Consider the following 16247-nt stretch of genomic DNA (forward strand, 5'->3'; position numbering starts at 1 on the left):
CAATAAGGAATATTGGATTTTTTAAGGAGATTTTTTTTATTTTTCACATAATAGAGGCTTCTTTCAATCGAGGCCATTAAAATGCCTCTTTTAAGACATATACAGGCAAATTTTGATACGGTTTCACACCTAAATAAAAAATCATAAAGTTTACGAAAAAAAAAAAAAACATTTGAATAATGGACATATTTAAAGAAACCTGTCAAATCTGTTTATCAAATATAATATCTGCATCAACCTGTTGTACATACATAGGACATTAGTTAAATTCATTAGCCCGAGACCCTTCTGCGAAGATATTCCCGTGGTCGTACTATCACACTGACGTAAACCGAGTCGGTCACCACGGCAATCATCGCCTGACACTTTTAATACGATCAATGCTGTTATTACCATCCTGGTGATAATGAAGGCAGATTTCATACGGGCGAAGTTTCAGCGGAGTCCGTGCTGAAACTTCAACGGAGCTGTCAAATATGACACAATCCTTGCTGCATTCATTCAATGTATCCACAGTGTTCGGCACGCGCCCACAAATTTATGGATACACGCATCTTTAATCTACGATACATTATCAACGGAAGTGGTTAATAAATATGGCTTGCTGAAATGTTGACGCGCGTAACTAAATAAACGGGTTAGTGTCTTCATAAGAAGAACACGTATATTCATATCCAATACGAAAATGAGGTGCCGCATCAAATACGTTAAAAAAGTTAGGGAAAGTTAGACCTTTAACGTAATAGGTGACTAGTTGTGTGCAACAGACGACATGTAGAGGTTACAAAACATTGAAATGCTATCGTTTACGGAAAAGAATGATTTCTCTATGGGAAAAATGTCTAATATTATATTGGGACTGACTTACTTGTATAAAAAGTCGTTCCGGAGAGCTGCAAACTTAGACGGCGATCTGCTAGCTGCCGAGGGGCCCGGTCAAAAGGCTTTCCATGGTCTTCATAATGCAAAAAAATGCAAATACGTTGCACAGCTGTCGCTTGGCGGAACTCGAATCAATAATAGCCTAAAATTTGTATGTTTGCTATTTTTCTGCTTCTTAATTAAACTAGTACGCTATTTAACTTCAGTCCACTCTGAAACAAAACAAAAAACGCTCCAAAGATTCCAAAGTGTTGACGAGAGCTTGGGTTCATCACCTCAGCAACGAACTTCTATACTGTCAACTCAGTAGCCTAAACAAAATTCCAAGATAACTAAAATAAAATCATTTGATATTGATAATTCTATATGTAGGAAAAGTGCATACAAATTGTGAGAATCACAAATATCACAGGCTAATTTTACTTGTTATCTATAGTTAAAGGACTTGTTCCTGCTTTATCGAAACCGCAGAGGTTAATCGAAACCAGTGTTCTCCAGCCATGGTGCTGCAAGTCCAAAAAATAGGGCTGTAAACTAAGTCAGCTTTGCTAAATAAACATAATGATTATAAAATAAAAAATCAGTGTTAGAGAAGAATCTGCTGTTGTTGAATCCTGTAAGAGACGCTGCTGTCTCGTAAATACAAGTAATATGATTGTAGGACGTTAGATCATTGTATTCGGGCATTTAAAAAAAAACCTACTCCAACGGCATAATCAGAAAGGCGTTAAAATACTAAATTATTTCTCAAGCATCATTTTTTGTCAAGGTTAAGGGTTCACTTCGAGCGTTACGAATTTTGCTATTCCACATTTGAATATCCACACAGAGCTCACCCTTAGAGAAGCTGATTTCTCAAAATTAAGTTTTGTTAATGTTTAATTTATGGCTGCTCTATAACCTTTCTCTTTCTGTATATTATATTAACCCGCACTTGAAGTGTGTGGTATTACCATGGGGGTCATTCAGTAAAAAGTTTACGGTATAATTAGGCTTATTTCAGTTTCTTGGCGGAATTCGCAAAAAGCAGCCTCACATTGCGGAGTGTCAGCCCCGAAATGAGGCCTTCGGTTACAAGTTTTTTTCCACCGGTGGTTTCCTATCCGGGCTGTGCGTCTTCCTAGACTTGTCTAGCTTTTTTTTTGATACATCAGTGAAGAGGCATGGTATCAGTATATCATAGTAGTCAGCGATGGCCTCATACTCATGGATACTCGCATTATTAATCTAAACTATGCTGCTGCATAAGAAAATCAAGGTACAGAAACACGCGACCATGGTAACTGCGAACAACCGCCGTCTACCTCATGGTTTACGGCTTTTAGCAATAGGAACGACGAACTGGGCGAATACAGCACACAGAGACTGCGTTTCAATAAAACAACGAAATTATTGGTAAAATAATCTCAATAGTTCTCTGGCTTAATACGATATTACATTTTTGATTTCCAAATTTTCCGAGAAAATCCGAGATTTTTGCCCCAGCGTTTTAACGATGATCCGAGGAGCTCAAGAGTCGAAACGGAAATAGGAACACGACCTGTTATTTGTCTTTACTTTCTTCCTTATTAGGTGTTGGCGATTTTTTGCAGTAACAGACTGGCGTAAACGATGTCGAGCAAGTCAAATCAAAGAGATACCGGTTGGCTGTCAGGTCTACTTAGCATTTTGCCAGTGCGCTCTGTAGCCAGTACCTGTAAAAATTTTTTCTTTGGTGAGCATGGGCAAGCGAGGTTGAGGGAAAGCCCAGATAGACCGAGCTCGATTAGCTGCTCATCATCTTGTCTAACAGTAACAACTTCAACCGAACTGAGTTTACGTGGACGCCTGAATCGTCCCGAAAGCTCTGTTCACTTTCTGACAGAGACATCTTCCACAGAAGCCGCAACGGATATAATAGCGTTCGACAGTCGAAAGCATTCCATACTCAGGTAGGACTATGATATAGCAGCGCGTGAACAAACCGCTCATAAAAACAGGCCGTCGTACAATGTAACTATGTGGCCAATTTTAAACAAACGATTGAATATTGATGTTGTGCTACTTTATATAGAGCAGTTGGCTTCTCTGTTTTTTAGATGCGTTTTACTCAGCCCGTGCTAGAGAATGCCCGAATCGTTTTGCTGTCCATTGGTAGTTCCGAGTTCATCATATCTCTGGGTTTTCGATTTTAGAGAAAGGACGGGAGTAAGCAAGCACAAGAAAAACTTGGGTGCCTCTAACGGTACTTCAAGACGGAAACCTTTGGTGAAGTTTTGCGACTCGTCCAATGTGGAAACGAGTATCTCTGTATGCCAGAGCGACTGTAACCACTTCTTTGATTTGCCTTCTGTTAGCGAGCGACGAACGCTACAAAGAATCGCGCAGGACATGGTTAAAAGGAACAGAGGTACTCACAGGTATACGCCGCCTGAAAGAAGATTGTCGTCGACAGCGCGTAAAGAGGTTACATGGAACATCACTGTATTGGGTTCTTACTTGTCATATAAGCCAGTGGTCATTATTACCTGTTTGGCATGTTATCGGTAGCCTAGCGTATAGGTTACCATTCATGGCTACAACAAGAAAGCTGATTTTTATATCACGCCACGCTTGTCTTGTACTTCTCGTCTGTTACCTAAAACAAATAAATGGTTAAATTTTATAATAATAATAGTACTAATCAGGGAACTGAGTGTGGCTACCTAATATCGCACATAAATACTTGCTTGTAATAGAACATACTAGAGAAACTTACAGCTGTTGACAAACGGTAATAAATCTGTTGCTATATGCCGATGTCAGCGAAAGCTCTGCTGACTGATCGTTTGCTGGCGGAATACTAAAAGCCAAGAAAACTAAACGTTTGTGTGTGGCAAATGGAGCAAAGGAAACGGCTAGCCGCTACATGAGAGACCGAATGAATCCGTGGCTGATCCCCTCCTAGCCGGCTGATTGGGCAAGAAATATTAATATGCTTTTGCTTCTTGAAGTAATACGTAATTTCGGATACGTATGGTTAGAGTAATAGATGTCTGCGGGAACAAAAGAGCATTGTTTTGCAGTAACGTTATCATCATGTCTTATTGTATAGGCGAACCGAGAATGCCGAACGTGGCTGATGAAGCCACATTTGCGTGGCTCAGGTACCAAGTCCAGCCGAAATGTCGTGCCGAAGTTTCTGCCTCAGAAGGGCGCGCGAGGTAAGCCGTTGCCGCACAGAGACCCGACCATAAAATATGTCAGTGCCTTCTAAATACTGCTTAAAGCCCACTTCGCTAAGGTTCAATTGCAACAGTCGATACACACCGTCCTATAAACACGTTTGTCTTCGTGTAGGTAAAACGATATGTAAGTATGTTGATAACGGACTAACGGTTATTCAAGCTTTGGCGCCGGCGGGAGCTTGCAAATCGAAAAAAAGAAAAAACTTCGGGAACAAGATGGCGGGTTTTTTTTCATGGCTTCGAAGGGTGAGTTCAATTTCATTGTGAATTTTTCACACTTGGTTCTACTTAATGCGTCGCGCTGATGCAACGTCTGACGTTCAAATCGAAATAGATCTATTCAAATTAATTCCAGTTGTAAAAAAGTAGCTTTTCGAACACAAACTGTAGCAATCTTTCTATAGTCGTCGCAGCGGTTGTCAAACTTTAAGATAAATTAGTAGAATCTGATAAAAAAAAAATGTAGATTTTTTATAGGAAGGTTATTGTGATGTTTGTGAATTAGATTGTTGTCTAGTGAGTTAGCGTTTTCAAATTTCAGCGCCTGAGTCATGCGAAGAAGGTCAACGGGTGATTTCTGCAGGCTCTTTTTAACTTGCCAGAAATGTACGACTGGTTAAAATCAGCACTTTTGGAATTAAGATCACTTTTATTATGTAATAAAAACTGTTTTACTTTGTGAACCATGAGCTCGGCACACAGAATGCACTCGTAAAGGGGTATGTCTTTGCACTTACGAGAACGTTCTCTTATGCTTGAAAACGTTTACATTGTAACCTAAGGAGAGTAGGTGTACAGCATCGAAGTTTTGCGTAGTACCCGTATCGTCGATTTCAGGTTTTATCGTTGCTAGCCATCGAAGACAGGATTTGTTCTTTTTTTTTGAAAAAAGCGCTGCATTGTAAATAAATTGTAGCAGTTTGCTTATTATTCTCTAGTTTCTACGACCCCCTTCCATCTCTACATATATTCCGTCTTGCCAAAAGTGTTTAGGTCTGATGTATAGGAACTCATCGAACCAGCGCAAAATGTACTGTCATCTATTTAATTTGCCGACGACCGGATAAGGTGATAATCCGTCAATGCGCGGTCCGGAGAAGATGGTAAATGACTATTTCTAAAGTTCTTGCAAAGCTGCCTTAACGACCTTTACTATCTGTAATTTATCTAATATTGTTGTGGAGAAGGCTAACCAGATCTTTCCTGTTCGGTTGCTTAGTTTATTCGATGCATTCGGGTTACGTATAGAGCTGTGTAGCACACGGGATCCGTTTCTATAGATTTGACAGTGTAGGATAGCGTACGGAGTACTTATTTAAGGGTATTCCAAGTTAAAGGTAAACGATTTTTAGATCCAATTCAATCCCGATAAAAATGACGACAATTTGCCAGTGCACAGTACGGCAGAGGCAAAGGTTTTCGCTAGCTAGCTAGCTAGCTAGCGTAAAATTTCGTGCATCTCTGATGGCTTCAAGGTTGTGCATATATAACGAAACTAGATATAAGCGTATTTCATATCAACGATAATAGCGTCGCTTAGGCCTAAGGAGCTACGAAGGTTGTCAGATGATTGAATAGTCGCGAATAGGTTTGGACAACAGATGGAACGCACGTAATCTATATTTGCGCACGTACCAGTGAAATAATCAATTTCACTCCAACCAAATTTACGCTGGGGTTTTTACCCAAATGTTGGGCGGGTCAAACAAAGCTAATGCCCGCGAAGATCTTCAGATGCCACCGTGTTGTCGTTTGTGCCCTTTCCATTTGTCTTATTGCTATTGCACCGAGGGTGTCTGCTCAAAACCGAAAGCTCCGGTTAAACTGAGCCAGCCTGTATTTAAGACTAAAAAAGCGATACACCGCCCAGTAGTCTCGTACAGCTATTGCCTACCTCTCTTCAGAGGAATGGGTAACAGTTCGACGAATGTTTCCGCAATAATGAAAAGAAGAAAACGGTTGGCGCCCTAATTTTATCAGTACTTTGGTCTATGTAGCGATAGTATACGCTGATCAAGGGCCTACCTGATCGTGCCTTCCCTATGGTGTAATATTTTAGTATATAGTTGTTGGTATATATAGATATGGGTCAGCATCTGTCGTCTGTGTTGTTTATTGTCGTGCAGACGGGATGCACTTCTCCATTAGTAACAGGAACAGACTGTTATGTTTGGCGTATTTCTTGCGTGCGTAAATCTTAGCGCTTATTAATCGTGCTACCTTTCTATCAACACTAGAAAGAGATGCATATAGGCAAGAAAGGCATACCCCGCAAAATACAAACATGTGGTCTTGTGATGGACATCCTCTATGTGAGATTTATAGTTCCTAAGATCTAATGATAACTACTTAATCTAATTACTCTATTAGCTATCATTTACAGAGGCATATGTTGTGCTATAATAAAACTTAAGTTCACTTGAGGATCCACGTACGGACGTCTGTTTTACTTACAGGAGACGTTATTTATCCTGTCAAGGCCTCTTGTCCGTTTTAAACATAACACCACTTAGTGAGTAATCTGTTCGCTACACATTTGCATGTTAATTCAATTTCGTTATTATACCTAAATAAAGAGCACTGATTTCTCTAAAAAGGTCGTGAGTTATCCAAGGAAACTAGTAACTTTTTCCAATTCCATCGAGAGTTTCCTATTTTAATTTTGTTACCAGTAGTCTTCTTAGATATTTTGCTTTCCAATTTTCTTTTTTTCCAGTGTCTGTTTATGCCTTTTCAAATTAATGACATTATGGCACTGTGTGTTAGCCGGCTAAGCCACATTCACGCGCGAACAAAAAGGCCCAGAGAGAGTTAGGTTTAATTTGGATGAAAACTATATCGTGTAAATATATATTGTTCACTCCTCTCTAATGGTCATATTCTTTAACTTGAACAACAGTCAAAAACCAGCTACGAAACTAGATTTGAAAAACCACATGGAGCAAAAATATACTGGTGAGTATTTCGTGCTGAAGTAAATTGATTAAATGTTCGAGTAAACAACTAAGACTCGAAAGGTCAGTAGGAACGCATCAGGTCGTGCAGATCACGAACTCCCTAGCTCCTACATAAACTGAAATAATTTTAAATTTTTTTTAAGGTAAATTATAAACGAAACAAAAAACAAGTGATTAATAAAATAAACAGATAAGGCGAACTTATCTCTAGAGATAGGCGTGTCGTTTTTTGTAACGAAAACGGCTACGTCCTTTAAGATGTATGAATGAATTCATTTTTCATGATAAAGTATGTCCGCGAAGATGTCGCTTATAATTCCAATCGTTTTGTCTCTGAAATTATAAGTTCACAAACCATCGGCTCGAAGTTACTGGAGGGCGAAACGCTTGTCCTGAAAAGGGGTTTCTATGACCTAATGCAATACAGCGCCCCAATGTGCAATGAAGGTCTCTTTTAGCTAGGCTAAATATTAATCTTTTGCACTGTAACTATCGTTGCATAGAACGTTCTATTTCTAGTTGATTAAGTAGTATTTCGCACATTTTATTGTGAGACGAAAGCCATTATATAGCAGCTAGATCCCATCTAGAAGCTTATCGATATATATATATAGAAAGAGAGAGAGAGAGAGAGCGCCATTTTCGAAAGTGACAGGTTTGTACAGGTGAGTACCATGCACATTATGCACAAAACCTATACGCACACAACAAAACAGGAATACCACTTCCACAATGCAATTTAGTAAGTCGTTTGAACTCGTTAACTTGAATTCAGACCTTGAGACGGAGCTTGCCTTCTACACACGCACTTCGAGGTAGCAAATAGTAAACGGATACTTGTGTAACAGCGGCTTCCTGCGAAAAATGGCTGTATTGTATCTCGTTTTGTGACAGGAAAACTTTAATCAATTGAATAAGTAATCACGCTCCCTTCTCGTGAATATAAACGTAGGACTGGTAACGGACAGCGCCTATGTGTTTAGTCAGTTATGACAAATGAGTACAGACGACTAACGCTGACAGCTTCTATGGTTCAGTTATTGCATTTTTAAATCGGTTCGTATTCACTGAATAGCGTGATGCCCTCTTAATAGCAAAGTGACAATGTATTTGTACATTGGTTAAGTTTCGAAACCAGGCATGGACTTGCGTGCACGCGCGTGCACACACCAACGTTGAGCGGCAATAGTACCGGAGATAAGGTTCAAAACATCTGTGTTTGTTACATTGTGAAGTAGCACCGTGGACAGCCTGCCGTATGTTTTCGTCACGGCTAACTCGGATCAGTGCAGAATACGAGTTTGTTCGCAGTCACTCTTACCTGTTATAGCTTCCTAATCCCTAACTTATTTCAATCGTTGCATACATGCTTTATGTGAAACAAAGAAACATACCTTTATACACTAATGAAGTACATGAGCTTCGTATCTTCAACTTTAGCTTTATTGCATTTTATCTTTTATTATTTAGGTAAGAGATAATAGACGAAAGTATCATCGTCTGATGTATGCAGAAAAGAAAAACAATATATCTGAATTGAGGACCATATATTTCTATTTGATTTGATTGTGTTCTGGGCGTCTGTTCGCACCTCAATTACGACTGATACCACAAATTTTGATCCATGATATCGATCTACGCCTTTTTCGATTCTACACGCCTTGCAACTATTTACATTGTTACATATTAGATCATTTAGCTTGAACAACGCCGTTTGCATTTGAGTCGCGTTTCGCCAGGCAAAACAACAGTGTTGAAAGAAGTTTCTAATCATCATTGCTACAACAGGCACCGCTGACCTTCATGTCATTTTTATTACCAATAGGTTTACCATGTAATACCTAGGAGAACAATAAATTATTCAACTTAATATCGACTGGTATCACTACGGCGCTTTTTTTTGCGTCCTATAATTCTGTATTCATCTTGTATAACTGATCATAGCTTGGCATATTAAGCTTGTAAGTTATCTACAGTATTTGTCGTAGCTTTTCACAGGGAATAACCGTGTGGGAAATGATATATGGTCTGGTCGACTTTCTCTGAAGAGTTAAGCGGAACTGACGAATGCTGCACGGACTGCGCACAGTTGGGGGAAGGAGAGCTCTGGATTATCTGTGTCGAAAACAATGGCACCGGATTGCCTGGCGCGTCTGAGGTTGTCGCATTTGGACAATTCGAAACCGGTAAGAGGACACAGCTTCGAGCCAGATCAGTTAATCCTATGGCTGGTAATAGTGTTGCTATGGAAGGCACGTAAGTTGCAACGGTTGGTGGCGGATTCACTATTATTTGTTCCCCAATTGAGGAAAAAATTGTAGTGCTGCCACTCAAAATTCCCGCGTAAAGCTCGCTTGAGGTCTCAACTGATGGTGGACGTGAGGTCGAGATAAGTACCGGTCTTCTGTAAGATGTAGAACCCTGCTGAACGTTGGCTATAGGTAAAGGCTGGCTGCTCGTTAGATTGGAAACAGTGGCCTCATTAAGAAGTATAGTTCGATTATTGCTTATAATCAGCGGACGAAAATGACTTCCAATGGACGTTGGGGAGACGAAAATGTTTGGTGCCTTCGTCGGGGATGATTGACTAATAGTAGGGCTGACAACGGGTTCCTCCGCCTTCTGTGACCAGCTTACGGAAATACAGCGCGTTGCTTTTTTATTCTCTAAATGTAGCCGTGGGTTAACTGTTGGGCTTGTAAATGCAGCCGAGTCTTTCGGGACAATTCCCTCAGCCAAATTAGCTCCATAAGGTTTGCCTTGCGTTTCAATCAAAGTTTTGCTACGTAAGTCTGCAATGTTCATCTTATGACCATCAATTGCCGATTTAGTTGTTATTGCTGTGAGCACTTCGGGGGGGATGAAATTACTCGATAATTTCTTCAGACAAGGAGGTGTATCGCTTAGCGATACATCACTTATATCTTGCTTCTTCTTAGTAGCCATCACCTTTTGAACGCAATCGTCCTCTACCGAATATTTGGGAAGGTCAATCGCTCGATTCTGTTGCGAATTCTGACTTTCCCGTGCAGTTTGTGCCTGAACAGGGGTTTCCCTGTCTGACCTGTCTACTTCTCCTGCCTGTGGACCTGTTTTAGCTCCAGACTCAGAATTTCCTTTGTTACTAGCAGCTGCTATAGCCGGCTTATACGTGATGACTCGCGCGACTTTCAACGGTGAAACTGGCTGAGGTTTCAACGCTTTTGAATAAGTTACAAGTTTACCGTCATAGACTTCACGTTGTAGCGCGACGCTCTTCAACTTCTTTGGCTTCTCTCGGTTTCGGGTGCAAGATAATTTATAGGCCGACAGCTGATAGGAACACGAGGTGCCATACTGGGGTTGGGTCGTCATCGCAAAAGAAGGGGACTTCACGGATCGAGGCTTGGGTGTTTCAGCTGGTGATGACTCAACCGATGTAACTTTAACATCCTTTCTCCTAAAAGTCCCATTGATGACAAGGTTAGTGCGATTAACGTTGGTATCGTGTGTACCAAAGGTATTCGCTATAAACAGATTTCTCGAAGCAGGGGCTTGAATGATTGCATCAGCTCGCTCCGTTGATGGCAGTCTGTCTTGGGTAGTCCGAACATTGCTTTCTCTATGAGAATTTACGTCCGATTCGATTTGAATTAAGGCACCAGAATCTGTTTGCGCATTTTCTTTTCGTTTCCGTCTTGCCATAAGTCGTATTTTTTCTTTGCGAGCACACTGCCACCGGTAAAGATCTAATATGCTATTCCTTGAGTAAGGTAAATGTAAATAATGCTTCTTTTCAGGTTTTAGCCGAGAGAAGCTATCTGACGTATCTGAAGGTCCGTTGCTGGTGGTCACGGTGATTGGTGTATGTTTTGCGTCATGGTGTTCAGCCGTGCTGGACTTTAAACTCTCTTTCTTTTTATGGCAAATTCGTTTCGCGGCTCCATCTTGGATATCTTGGAGATATGGAAGAACAATATCTTTACAATTACCACGGTCAGCTTCACTGTTTATTGAAGAAGATAATAGCATCACAGCATTTAGATGGTCAGGCGATTGTAGCTCTAATTGTTTTCGTCGGAGCTCCTCAACAGGTGTATTATTTCGGTAAGGGGTAAATTTGATACGAGCTTTTTTTGCTGTCGTTGGGCTGGATTGACCAGCTATTGCCCCCAGACTTTCAGTGTCAGGTCTGAGAGTAATGGACGCCATTTATTTACGTAGCCCAACCGAAATATTTTTCAACGTATAAGTACTAAGAAAAGTAAATTTTCTCTGGAAACTTTTTATAGCATCTGTGCGACGACTGTCGGTGCTAGACTTTTGTAGGCGGAATCACCTACATTAAAACGGCTACGAGACGACGCGATTTCCATATGTTTAACGCCGACTATCTCGGAACTGGAAGATCACATGGTCAATACACATTAGTCTTCTAGCTTGCCAAAGCAGAAATTAAACCGGGAAATCGACAGCAACATGAGACGATTTATAAATTTTTCCGTATACTCCAACTACTTGTGAGAAGAAGGTTTTTAGTTGAAAAATAAGCCCATTGGTTAACTCTGCATAAATTGTATCAACGTCAATACTGTGGCTTGCATTGCCATGTTTCCGCTTGAAAGAGTCATTTTCATCGAAATTTCGAGAGTGAAAGCGACGTAACCATCTTCAAGCCATTTCTCATAATGCCATAACCTTGGCCATAGTTAACACTAATTTTTACGGGTCTGGACAGCATTTGTGCCTTTACCGAAATAAAATTCGTAAATACATGGCGACTTCCTTTATTTTAAATTAACTAATTATTAAATTTATTGCATCATTCTATCTTATGTCTAAATAAAGTATTCTAAATATTCACATATATATAAAAAGATAAATGCTGCCCAGGCCTATAAAAATGTATGTTGTCTATGGCCACGATTATGGCGTTATGGGGAATGGCTTGAAGATGTGTTGCTTTCCTTCCGGAAATTTTGATGTGAACGATGCTTTTTGTATTAGTTGACCAATTACGACAAAAATTGATGAAATCATGCCATGACATCGATAAGGAACTAAATATTTACCACCAAACAGTTTAAAGCCATTTGAAAAGGCTGGCACAAAAATAAGTCCGGTTTTTGGTGCTACACGGATTGGCGTAGAAAAATTTACTCGATCGTAATTTCTACTGCGAAACTCCGCAGGAAGGCAGCGAAATCAAGCCATTAGAGAAGCAATTAATCACGGATGATAAAATTTACAGTAATAGACAAACAAATACTATGAAATTTTGACAGAGCCAAAGGAATAATGTTGTGTGTTTAATGGGATGGGAAACACGTTACGTATTATAATATGTTGCTGCCTCCCAGCGATTCGGACTTCTAGTGTCAATAACAAACAAGCTTACAATAAACCATTGAAAAAATGCGAAATTAATAAACAGAAGTGCGTCGTTGTCCATCATGACAGTATCACATATATGTATAGTCGTCAAAACTGTATATGTAAATCACCCATATGTGTAAACTGACAGAACGTGGATAGGACATTTCTACTCATTCTCCGTATTGTATGAGTCCTGCGCAAACAGACGACCTCAGACGACCCAGACGGTCTCAGCAGAACTCCCTTATTAGCGTTCATTTAGTTTTAATAAAGGGATCACTTACCATAATTTTTCACCCGGAAGCCGTAAAAGTTCTACGATGATAAGTCTATGGTGGGACTAGCAAAGAAGGCTATCGATAAAATTGCATACATTTAGTTTACCCATATTAAGATATAAAAAAGATTGGTCCGATTTCGGCTCAAAGCCTATATATATATATATATATCACTTAAAGCGATAGTACAGTATAAATGATGCGCACAGATTTGGTTAGCGTAAGGCTGGGATTGTATGGCATTAGGTCCGTCCGACAACACATGAGCTACTTCATCTTGTAACGATTATATATTGGCACATCCATCAACAGTGGGCTGTACGTGTAACGTGCGCGTCACTATCTGCAAAGTAACGTGAGTTGATCTCTTCAATCGTATCGCATGTCTGTCATGATTATGCAAAAAAAAAGTCCAATCACAAAAGCTTTTTGGAGTTTACAAGATAAACGACAAGCAGAGTCATATGCTGCCCCGTGCTTGACAACGAAAAATAGCACCTTTATCAAAGTGTCCCGACACAAGCATTATCATACGAAAATCGGTAACAGTTTAATAGGAGTAAACAAAAGTTCTGTTAGCCTATTACATGTGTTGCACTGTTTGGTTTGAAATAACGAGACGAGCATTTAAACTAAGGTCGTTAAAAAGCATTAAAACAGAGCTGCTTTGGCGGTGTAGCACCAAAAAGGTCATTCTGAAAATTTGAAGCTCACCGAAAATCTGGAAGATGTACGATTTTCACACATGAAAATGATTAGTTATATAATACCTAATTTCTCGAAAGAAATAACACTATTTCCTACAATTCGTTTACCAAACCAAACTGATACATTATAAACAAACAGCCATACTAACCATAACATCACATGTCTTTAGCACTTGCTCACTTTGTTCGTAATCATCTAGAGTCAAATGGATAGTTAATTAACCAAAAACCAATAGCTATCCTACCACTTATTTTGGCGTCCTGCAGTTGTCTCGATTGTTTTCCCTCACTTCACGGCGGTTCTCACTGACTGTTTATTTTCTCTTCCCTAGCTTTGCCTCGAAAAATACCAGATCGCTCTCGCTCTGGAAAGAGACTACGGACGATTTCCCCTATGAGTATCGACTATATCATGACAGCATGAGTCCTTGCTTTTCGAACAATCCAGTCGCCAGACCTCTACATCCATTTTACGTTGACCTAGATAAGTACTAACTACCCACTTAAGGAAGCGAACGTCTACGATGAGAGAGAGGCAGAGAGAAAGTGAAAGAGAGAGAGAAGAAACCATCGAACTCGCCCTATCACTAAGGTGGCTGTGATGGTGGCGTTCGTGGTGCATTCATAGGGGCGGCCCTACCTGTGTACACTCTCCACGTTACGTTTTCATTTACTGCTCGACATTAGCGCCGTCGCCGCGAGCTAAGCCTTTTGGGCGGCTCTGTGCTTCTCTTCCTCTTTCCCCTATCTCACTCATTGATGGATGGACCCGTTTAGATTTGCAGGAAGTCCTTTGGCCCACATCGTTATCGAACATCCCTCGACGAGTTCGCACATGCGTACTACGCCGGTTCTGAGTAAGTGGCGCTATCTGGCGTAAAAGAAAGCAATCTCGACAAAGTTCGTTCGATTTCTATTTTTCGAACACAAGAAAGAGGATTGGTAAGAGAGAAAAGTATATGGTCGCATGTATCTTGGACCTATAACAAGGGTGGTCTGGCATGCTAACCGTGTAAAATACTTGTCAACAAAGCCTAACAGATTGGCAACCCGACTGTCTCAACGCAAGCAATGTAAACTAAATTTAAATTTAAATTTAATAATCGATAAGTAGTTTTTATACCTAGCTTTGTTCGATTCGACCATATGGTAGGCAGGCAGGCAGGCAACGGAGCGTACTTGGAATCGACGTGCTGAGCGGTCTTTGCAATAGCAATTGTAAAGTGAAAATGAAAAGGGGTACACCCATCCAATCCATGGTGATGGCACGCATTTCATTTGATCACCGAGCGCCGTATGGAGACACGGGAGAGTTACGTGTAGAGGGATGTCGCTATCTGAGCTTGTATGGAAAGGCAAGTCGATCTTAAGAATACAAGGTAGCAAAGACGACGCGTGAGTATTACTGGAGAAATATCGATAGTATCCAGGTTCTAACTAAAACAACTTACCTGGCCAATGTAATAGCTATTACAGGTCTATTATAGGTTATTGTGTAGGATAGGTTTAGATTCAACATCTTGGCTGTTAGCTGGATATGTTTAAATGAAGTATGCCGTTTTTTAAAAGACGCAGTGTGTAATTTTTAGATAGAATTCAGTTTTTTTTTGCTGATGACTATCATTGTTTAAGCACGCGTCGTGTTATATATATATATATATATATATATATATATAATCGCTGCTAACGCACAGAATTGTGATATATCCGATTCTGCGATAACATTCGGATGCATTTAGGATGTTTACATTTGAGCCTGTAATGATTAACTTTTACATGCACAACTGAGTCATTTTTAATTTAAGATTATACTTTGTTTTTATCACATAAATTGCGTACGTTTGCTTCCCACGGCGCTAACAATCTTTAGCACACGCATATACGCGATATACTCAAAATTAATGGTTGACAAATAATAATATAACGTAAAATGGTTATGGTAAAAACGTGTAGCTTATGACAAGTGGGGCCGATTTTAGGTTCACTTTGTTGCGTTTAATATTTTCAATTTAGTGAGACTTTGGATCCTCGCAACTTTTTATGGGAATAAGGAATCGCCCAGATCAGACCGTTGCTGTTATTCGAGTTTCACTCCGATTCGGTTCGCCGGAAGATGCGTTCTTCGACAATCAACAAAAATTGATGTGTGCGTTACTGACAAAACAAATATGAAGTGTCTAAATAATTAACGTAGAGCTGTTCAAAAATGAGACTCGTATGAAGACATCTCGACAATACCTACCTATATTATCCGTCAACGAGTAAGATCAAATCAGAAAGAATATATCTTCAGTAAACAAGGCTATGCTTCATGTGAAATCGTTGATTTATTTCTTTACGGTGTTACACAGCGTTTACCAGAAATCAATACGCGCCCTTTAGTCTCAAAAAATGTTCCGCATAGAAAAAAAAACGCAATAAAAATGCAAAGTTGTCCATATGAATATGACAGGGTGCCAATTAACTAGCTCTTGTAGAATACGTAACGATAGTATGTGTATTGTTACCTTGTTGACGTTGTGAGTCATTCTTCAGAAACGAATGACTCGTTTGATAAGTAGTTCTTTAATTGCCCCAATACCAGTTACCCCTTTGAGGTGATTTCTACCGAATGCAATATGTGCATGCCACTGTTTTTCTCGTCCTCAAAACGTGTTTCGAATTTAATTATCGGGAGAGTCCTCAGCTCGGTCAGCGAATCTTCCTTTGTTTCTTCTATCACGTCGAAACACTTCCTCTTCAGACTGCATCTTAGTTTTGGAAAGAGGAGAAAGCCGCAAAGAATCGAGTCCCATAGATACAGTAGTTAGGGTAAGAACTGCTATTTAGCTAGCAGTGAGTGGGCCAGTGCACTGTCATCAC

At 40.0% G+C, this 16247-nt stretch overlaps 2 protein-coding genes and 2 long non-coding RNA genes across 8 annotated transcripts; 2 read left to right on the forward strand and 2 right to left on the reverse strand.

Moving 5' to 3' along the window:
* Window positions 1-56: 56 nt before the first annotated feature.
* LOC111255565 (uncharacterized) lies at window positions 57-7574 on the reverse strand. 3 transcript variants are annotated; one of them, XR_015318713.1, is made up of 4 exons: window positions 6543-7574; window positions 3280-3499; window positions 869-955; window positions 57-561 (listed from the first exon to the last, which is right to left on the reverse strand). It is a non-coding gene; the product is annotated as an uncharacterized LOC111255565 (long non-coding RNA). The 3 variants fall into 3 exon arrangements; XR_015318712.1 differs by having other exon boundaries at window positions 869-1024; XR_002675550.2 differs by having other exon boundaries at window positions 869-1024; window positions 3390-3499; window positions 6543-7571.
* LOC111255564 (uncharacterized) lies at window positions 3194-4714 on the forward strand. Its single transcript, XM_022817650.2, has 4 exons — window positions 3194-3327; window positions 3956-4064; window positions 4201-4334; window positions 4630-4714. Exons 1-4 carry the CDS (start codon window positions 3253-3255, stop codon window positions 4660-4662), a joined length of 351 nt encoding a protein of 116 aa, XP_022673385.2. The 5' UTR covers window positions 3194-3252; the 3' UTR covers window positions 4663-4714.
* Window positions 7575-8466: 892 nt separating the features above from the next.
* On the reverse strand, window positions 8467-13915 carry LOC111255562 (uncharacterized). Of its 3 annotated transcripts, XM_086978581.1 has the most exons (3): window positions 13631-13915; window positions 12886-13021; window positions 8467-11425 (listed from the first exon to the last, which is right to left on the reverse strand). In XM_086978581.1, the coding sequence occupies exon 3, from the start codon at window positions 11234-11236 to the stop codon at window positions 9038-9040; it is 2199 nt and encodes a 732-aa protein (XP_086834707.1). In that variant the 5' UTR covers window positions 11237-11425; window positions 12886-13021; window positions 13631-13915; the 3' UTR covers window positions 8467-9037. The 3 variants fall into 3 exon arrangements, with proteins under 3 accessions (XP_086834707.1, XP_022673380.1, XP_022673381.1); XM_022817645.2 differs by lacking the exon at window positions 12886-13021; XM_022817646.2 differs by lacking the exon at window positions 12886-13021 and having other exon boundaries at window positions 13535-13915.
* A 418-nt stretch (window positions 13916-14333) lies between these two features.
* Window positions 14334-15834, forward strand: LOC111255566 (uncharacterized). The gene is made up of 2 exons (XR_002675551.2): window positions 14334-14780; window positions 15399-15834. It is a non-coding gene; the product is annotated as an uncharacterized LOC111255566 (long non-coding RNA).
* Window positions 15835-16247: the final 413 nt, after the last annotated feature.

Source organism: Varroa destructor, unplaced genomic scaffold (genome assembly GCF_002443255.2).
Source record: "Varroa destructor unplaced genomic scaffold, Vdes_3.0 BEIS01000001.1, whole genome shotgun sequence".
In the NCBI taxonomy this organism is placed as follows: Eukaryota; Metazoa; Arthropoda; class Arachnida; order Mesostigmata; family Varroidae; genus Varroa; species Varroa destructor.

What these genes read in the sequence shown, in the direction of transcription:
- LOC111255562 (XM_022817645.2), bottom strand. Translation starts at nt 11,236, where the DNA reads ATGGCGTCCATTACTCTCAGACCTGACACTGAAAGTCTGGGGGCAATA.
- LOC111255564 (XM_022817650.2), top strand. Translation starts at nt 3,253, where the DNA reads ATGGTTAAAAGGAACAGAGGTACTCACAGGTATACGCCGCCTGAAAGA. An exon ending in CGTCGACAGCGCGTAAAGAG is followed by an intron (nt 3,328 to 3,955) that starts GTTACATGGAAC and finishes CTTATTGTATAG; the next exon opens with GCGAACCGAGAATGCCGAAC. An exon ending in GCCTCAGAAGGGCGCGCGAG is followed by an intron (nt 4,065 to 4,200) that starts GTAAGCCGTTGC and finishes GTCTTCGTGTAG; the next exon opens with GTAAAACGATATGTAAGTAT.